Raw genomic sequence first — 7,377 nt, forward strand, 5'->3', positions numbered from 1 at the left:
CGCGACTTCTCGGGGAACTGTGTTTTTTTTTTGGTTACATCTGGACCCGTTAAGGCTGCCTACGTACCTACCTCCTTTGTAGAGGATCAAACCATTCGTAGTTTTTTTTTTTTTTTTTAAATATGTGAATGTGACCGTTGGTCGTTCATCTGCTCTTGGTGCTTTTAGTTGTGGAAGAGTTGGAGGTGCTTTGAGTTCCAGGCTCGCGGCACCGCTTCGTCAGTTGAAGTTTCGAGGTGGTAGACTCCGGGTTTTACGACCTCGATGATCTTGTAGGGTCCTTCCCAGTTGGCTCCGAGTTTTCCGGCCTTCCATTCCTTAGTGTTTTCGAACACCTTCCGGAGGACCAGATTTCCCAATTCGAGGGGGGCGGGACTTAACCTTCTTGTTGTAGTAGCTTTCGATCTGGTGATGATAGTTTTGGATACGAAGCAGCGCTTGGTCGTGTCTTTCTTCTATATCATCCGGTGCATCAAGGAGCATATCTTGGTTAAGTTCGACGTTCTGCGGCATTTTGGAACGGCGTAAACTCGTCACGTTTACCTCAGCAGGTGTCATTGCTTCGACTCCACAGGCCATCGAGAAGGGGGTGGCTTTCGTTGCTCCGCGAGGTGTTGTTCTATGGGACCAGAGGACCCCATCCAGTTCATCGGCCCAACAACCCTTCTTCAAGTCAAGTCGTTTCTTGAGTCCGTCGATGATTGTCTTGTTTGTGGACTCGGCTTGACCGTTGCTCTGCGGGTTTCTCGGTGTGGACATGTTGAGTCGAATTCTCCATCTGTCGCAGAACTCTTTGAAGTTGTAGGAGATAAATTGGGATCCGTTGTCCGTGACTATCTCATATGGGAGCCCGTGCCTGCAGATGATGTTTTTCCAAACGAACTTCTGCACCTCCTTGTCGGTAATGCTGGCGTAGGCTTCTGCTTCTACCCATTTAGTGAAGTAATCTGTTAAGACTAGGAAGTAAACTACACGATCAGCGAGGGACTTTCGTGAGCTCGAAGAATTCGAAGTCTTGTGTAAGATCTTTGACGAGTTTCAAGTAGGCATCCATCCTATCGTTCCTGACGTCATATTCACCGAGAAATTGACTCACCACGAGTTGGGAGTCACAGTATGCGCTGACTCGTTTAGCCTTTACTGCTTTAGCGAGACGAAGGCCTGCGATGAGAGACTCGTATTCGGCTTCGTTGTTGGACGCCGCAAAATCAAAACTGAATGACTGTCGGATTAGTTCGCCTGTTGGTGACTGGAGTTGTATTCCTGCCCCTAAACCTTTGTTCGTGGATGAACCATATACGTGCAATATCCAGTTCAGACTTGGCAGCACGAGATCTTGTTCTAGCTCCGGCGATAGCTCGATCAGGAAATCAGCAAGAACTTGCGACTTAGCTGCTGTGCGGTTCTTGTACACGATGTCGTGTTCGCTAAGCTCCACTGCCCATTTTGTTAGCCTTCCTGATTGGTTGGTATTTTGCATTACCGTCCTAAGGGGATGATTGGAGAGTACCTCGATAGTGTGCGACTGGAAATAAGGTCGGAGTTTTCTTACCGAAGTGATGATGGCGAGGGCCATCTTTTCTAAGGTTGGGTATCTCGTTTCTGGTTCCGTCATTCGCTTGCTGATGTAGAAAATATGATTCTGTTCGCCACGGTCTTCTCGTATTAGGACGCTGCTAACTACCGAGGAGGTGACGACAATGTATATAGATAGAGTGTCCCCGACCTCGGGCTTCGACAGAACAGGAGGTTTCATGAGGTAATGCTTGAGCTGATTGAAGACTTCCTCACATTTTTTGTCCCAGACGAATCTCTTATTTTCCCGCAGGAGTTCATAGAACGGGAGGCACTTGTCTGTGGATATTGAGATGAACCTGTTTAGTGCCGCAATCCTTCCGGTTAAACGCTGAACCTCGCGGGTGTTCTTTGGTCTAGGGAGATCGAGGATTGCCGTTATATGTTTTGGGTTTGCTTTGATGCCTCGCTGGGTAACAATGTAACCTAGGAACTCTCCAGACGTGACGCCAAAGGTGCACTTCGCCGGGTTGAGCTTCATCCCGTACTCGTTCAGCGTTTTGAAGCAGTCTCGCAAATGGTCGAGATGGTCCTTGGCGCGAAGTGATTTTACGAGCATATCATCGATGTAAACTTCCATAGTGTTGCCAAGTTTGTCGGCAAACATTCTATTGACCAGACGCTGGTAAGTCGCTCATGCGTTCTTTAGGCCGAAAGACATGACCTTGTAGCAATACGTCCCTCTGTTCGTAAAGGTTAGGAGCTCATTGCCGGCAGTCGACTCTACCAGACGGTCGATATGCGGGAGAGGGTAGCTGTCTTTTGGACAGGCTTTGTTCAAATCCCTGAAGTCAACACAAATGTGCCACTTCCTGTTTTTCTTTTTTACGACGACAGGGTTAGCTAGCCACTCTGGGTACCGTACCTCAGCGATGAAACCTGCGTCGAGCAACCTGTCAACTTCCTCAATCACTGGTTTGGACCGTTCGGGTCCGAGCTTCCGCCTCTTCTGTCGAATAGGCTTGAACATCGGATCAACGTTTAATTCGTGAGATGCTATTGCGGGGTCGATTCCTTTCATATCAGAAGTTACCCATGCAAAGGTTGAGGCATTCTTTTTGAGGAAAGAAATGATTAGTGACTTCATTTCGTCAGAGAGATAAGCGCCAATGCGCACGACCTTCGATGGGTCAGCTTCATCAATGGGAACCTCGCGGATTTCTTCCTTCTGAGGGTAGATCTTATGTATTGGTTTGGTGACCGCGTTGACGAGAGAAGGTGATTGTTGTAGCTTGACCGCGGCGACAAGTAGCTCTCTCGCAGCCCGTTGATCCCCGCGGATCGTCTGCGTCGTTCCATCTTTCCCAGGAAACTTAACGCATTGGTGATAGGTGGAGGGAATGGATTTCATAGAGTGTAACCAAGGCGTACCGAGGATTGCGTTGTAGGGGGCCTTAGCCCGGATAACAGAGAACTTAACAGTGCGGGTCACATCACCTGCGTAAATTGGGAGACGAATTGTCCCAATCATCTGTTCTGAGGAGCCATTGAATCCCATGAGAGTGCGTGAAGAGGGCTTCATGTCACGTAGGTCGATCCCCATTTTGTCGAGCGTGTCCCGAAAGATAAGGTCGACTGAGCTGCCCGTGTCAACGAGAACCTTTGTGACCTGGCATTCGCCAATTCCAATATCGATTAGGAGCGGGTCGTTATGCGGCATGCTGATGCCGTGAGTGTCGGCCGCCGAGAAGGAGATTTGATGGTCTGCTTCGACTTGAGAAGGCCACTTTTGGGCGGTGACGGCTTGTCGTCTATAATCTTTAACTGCTCTTACCGAGTCCCCGCAAGGAGATGAACCACCCATTATGACGTTGAGGCGTGGGGTGTTCGTAGCTTTCATCAATTCTCGTTGCGGTTGTCGTTTCGCTTCGAGGCACGGTCGTAAATCATGTTTCTTGGGCTGACTAAGCTTGACGCGCAAGTCTTCGGCTTTGGAGTTGATCTGCTCACGTAAATCTGCAAGTTGAGGTTGAAGGTGTGGAGCAGCTCCGATGCGGGTAATCTTTCTTGCTTTAGACTCGTCAAGGGTCGTCCTGAGGTCCGCCTCGTTCTTTTGTACCATTTCGGCCTTCCGCTTCAGAAAGGTGCGTAAGTCCTTGGAATCCGTTTTTCTGCCCAATTTTTTGCGCAAGTCCCTCGGTACCGGCGGAATTTCGTCATCCGAGGAATCAGCCTGTCGAGGGAGTATCATTTCCACCCGTTGCCGGTTCTTAGGTGGTTCTTCATCAATTGATTCACCTTCGAGGTTGAGATTGTTTACTGTGGCTCGCTCTGGATTAGCTTGCTCTTCTTTCTGAGGGGCTTTTGCTTGAGACTTCTGAATCTTCTTCTCTTTGTTTTTGCTCCAACTCTTATTGTTTTTCGGCTTTTTGCGGAGGAGATTCTATCTTGATTTTCCCACTTTCGATGGACTTGAGGAAATGTCCGTAAAGAATTTTGCAATCCTTTGTGTCGTGTGATTTGACTTCATGATAAGAACACTATTTGCTCGGCTCCGCAATACTTGAGCTTGTTGGTTCGGGAGAACTAGACTTCTGCTGGTTGGTTTCTCGATCCCAATGATTCCATCCCTTCTCTCGCACCACAATGGCGGAGCCTGAGGGTTCAGCATCGTCCACAGCGTTCATATTACCCTTCTTCTGGTTGGGCTTGCCACCTGTAGAATGTTGGCGTGGTTCATGACGAGCGTCGTTCGTCCGGGCGGGAGTCTGTTTTCCCGCTGCTTCTTTTGCCGCCCTAGCTCTGGTATCCTCCTCCATTCGAATGCAGTTGTTGGATCGAGCGATTGCATCCTGTACCGATCTCGTTGGGTGTCGGTAGAGGTCAGCCCGGAATGGCGACTTAATATGGAGGGTGTTCATCAATGACTCCACGGCTATGTGGTCCGGTACGTCGACTTTCGAGACAATAGATTTGAACTTTTCCATAAAATCCCTCAAGCTTTGCCCGTTTGCATGGTTGAGATTCCAGAGATCCGTGGCGGGGGCCTCCTGTCGAGTGAACATGTAATTTTTGAGGAAAGCCATTGAGAGGTCGTGAAAACTATCGACGGAGTTCTCCTGAAGGCCGGTGAACCAGTTAAGAGCGATGCCCTCTAGGGTTTCGACAAAAAGTTGACAAAAACAAGCATCTTTTTCTTCATCAGAAAGGTTCGCGCGTCGCATCGCGATATTTAAAGATGTAACATGAGCAGAAGGGTCGGAAACACCGTCGAAGGTCGGAAGGCGGAGCTTTTCCATCTTTCGGAGGCGAACCTTCGTTATTTTCTCAGTGAACGGTGTCCGGAGAGACTCTGCGAGGACCCACTCGATCTGGGGAGCGGACGTAGTTACGTGATGAATCTTGGAGTTTATATCGAGAACCGACTGTTTCAACGCGGCGAGCTTGTTTATTGTTTGCGCGTTAAGACCCCCAGGGGTTTGGGCCTCGTCGTCGTCGACGTCTTGGTCGGCAGCTTGCGTCGGTGCTTCGCCAGTCGCTCTCTCTGTGTTAAACAGATGTCTTGGGTATTGCGCCGTCGAGGCTTCCACGTTCGCAGCGAGAGGAGCTAAGATCTTTGCGAGCGCCGCGATTTGGTCTGTCGCCGCTTTCTGGGCTGCATCTTGCTGCGCAAGGCGCGCCATGATAGCTTCTATGGAAGCAGGTGGAAGTGGCGTCGGAGTCACAGGGAAGCACGCCTGCGTTACTTCAGGAGCTTCACGCTCTTCTCCAGAGGAAGAGCCGTCATTACTCATCACCATCTTGTCGACGTTACTTTGCTAAAGGCCCCACGGTGGGCGCCAACTGTTTGATCGGAAAACGGTATAGAACGAGAGAACGTTCGGTTTTAAAAGTGGGTTTAAGCAAAGACGTCTTATTAATGGTCAGAAAAACGTTTCGTCGGTTACAAGGAAAGGAAATGCGTGAAAAGAAAGGTACCGGAGCCTCAAAAGCTTTACCGGAGAGATACAACAAGGCGAGATAACAAAGGTAAAACCCTAATCTAGCCACCTAGTGTGTATCCGTGATTTCGGATCCCCCTTACGTTACATCTCCCTCACCTTATATAACTAACCTCGTGCTCTCCCATGACCTAATTTGCATCGTCTTCGTGGGCTTCTAACTCGCTGGGCCGAGAAGCCCATGCTGTCTCGGGGAGCCGTTTAGTCGGGGACGCTTAGCCGAGGAATCGACCAAAAGCTCTCTCATGTTACGCCGAGAGACACGCGCTTTGAGCCACCACACCGAGCCGTTGTTTCGTCCTACGTGGATCTGGCCGTCTATTCTTCGGACCTTGAGGGATGGTCGAATTCACCCTCTACAACTTGTATTGGTTTGGTTCTTCTTTCACATGGATCAAGTGCGAGTGAGAAACCTCATGGTGACATGGAATGAGTTGATTTTGTTCCCGCAAGACATACCTCATTTCTACAAGTGATCACACACAAACTTGGGGTGAGCATCAACTTTGCCGCTTCTGTGGTGAGCTGCAGGAAACGAAGAATCACTTATTCTTTCCCTGTCCAGACATCTATACGGTTTGGACAAAGACAACAGATTCATTTCTACCAAGAACAAAACCCTGACTGGAGCATCACCAACACAATGCTCCTATCTCTCGTCGTCGATCAGCAACTATTACATACTTCCTTCTTCTATTTCCATCCATGCTGTAATTCACAGTATTAGGCATGAATGAAACAGTCGGAATTATAACAGTCTCTCTTGCAGTATCCAAGAGCTCACTCGCATGATCGATAAGATGATCATGAATAGACTCTCCTCTTTCGCTCCAAAAACATGGCCTTTTACGACACCATGATGATAAGAACAACTTAATTGCAATATCCTTTGCGCCTAAGTGTATGTCATTAGATTTTGCAATATTTCAAATCTTTCTGTATCATAAACATTTTTTCTTATGATAAATAAATTTAACATTTCAACAAAAGAAAAGTATGCAACTTTATCATATAGTTTTAAGGTAAAATTACATTAATTAATATAAAGAATATCTCAAAAAATTTCTCAATTATATAATTTTTTATATACTAAAGCGCAAGTCGTCTAGCGAATCAGATACTGCCATGTGGAAAATTTTAGAAAACAATTAAAAAATTTTGATAGTTGGCAAAAGTTTTAAAAAGAATTTAAAAAGCAATAATTTTATTTTCTATATTTCTACAATCCAAATATTCAACTACCTATATTCCTATTTTTTTCTCAAAAGCCCACTCCACGTTAACTTACATATTTTAAAACTGTTTTTTTTTGTTTAAAACTGTTTTCTTCATCTCTAATATAAATTAAATTATTGTCTTCTCTAAATTGTATCTACGAAATCATTAGAGGACACATGGCGTTCAAGATCAAATTTTCTCTAAATTGTACTCAGGGCTAAGCTTTACATAGAACAAACACTCACTGCATTGTTGCATCGTGTCTACACTCTACAACACGTCATCAAAAGGAAAAAGTAAGTGTTACATTGTTATCATTCTTAAGTTTTCCTGCAACAATAATACAAAGTTCACGTTTTATGAAGAATTACGTTTACCGTGCAGAAACAATTACGTTCTTTTACGTCTTTGCTATAAATGGTGAGAACAAATGTGAAAAAAATTCATAAAGAAGCTACACATGAATTTGAGTGTAACCAAAAAGCTCTTCCGTAGGTTTATGCTTTTCTATCAATTTTCTTAGAATAATTCTTTTCTTATCCTCTAATACATAATCATTTCTGTCTTTTTGTTGTAGGTTGAAGATGCTACTGGAATATCATGCTATTTCCCAGCTCAACTCAAAAGAATGGAAAATTAGAGT

At 46.2% G+C, this 7,377-nt stretch overlaps 2 protein-coding genes across 2 annotated transcripts; both read right to left on the reverse strand.

The window, feature by feature from the left end:
- Positions 1 to 318: 318 nt before the first annotated feature.
- Positions 319 to 2,155, reverse strand: LOC125582253. Its single transcript, XM_048748846.1, has 2 exons — positions 1,097 to 2,155; positions 319 to 1,014 (listed from the first exon to the last, which is right to left on the reverse strand). The coding sequence occupies exons 1-2, from the start codon at positions 2,153 to 2,155 to the stop codon at positions 319 to 321; spliced, it is 1,755 nt and encodes a 584-aa protein (XP_048604803.1).
- Positions 2,156 to 2,209: 54 nt separating this feature from the next.
- LOC106410950 lies at positions 2,210 to 5,315 on the reverse strand. Its single transcript, XM_013851588.2, has 2 exons — positions 4,079 to 5,315; positions 2,210 to 3,906 (listed from the first exon to the last, which is right to left on the reverse strand). Exons 1-2 carry the CDS (start codon positions 5,313 to 5,315, stop codon positions 2,210 to 2,212), a joined length of 2,934 nt encoding a protein of 977 aa, XP_013707042.2.
- Between the last annotated feature and the right edge of the window lie 2,062 nt (positions 5,316 to 7,377).

Source organism: Brassica napus, chromosome C2 (assembly GCF_020379485.1).
Source record: "Brassica napus cultivar Da-Ae chromosome C2, Da-Ae, whole genome shotgun sequence".
In the NCBI taxonomy this organism is placed as follows: Eukaryota; Viridiplantae; Streptophyta; class Magnoliopsida; order Brassicales; family Brassicaceae; genus Brassica; species Brassica napus.

Bases quoted from the DNA above. Each gene is read 5' to 3' on its own strand.
- LOC125582253 (XM_048748846.1), bottom strand. From the start codon at position 2,155: ATGGAAGTTTACATCGATGATATGCTCGTAAAATCACTTCGCGCCAAG. The intron at 1,015-1,096 runs GTGAGTCAATTT...ATCTTACACAAG, and splicing joins ACTGTGACTCCCAACTCGTG to ACTTCGAATTCTTCGAGCTC.
- LOC106410950 (XM_013851588.2), bottom strand. From the start codon at position 5,315: ATGGTGATGAGTAATGACGGCTCTTCCTCTGGAGAAGAGCGTGAAGCT. The intron at 3,907-4,078 runs GTATTGCGGAGC...GCAAAAACAAAG, and splicing joins TCCCGAACCAACAAGCTCAA to AGAAGAAGATTCAGAAGTCT.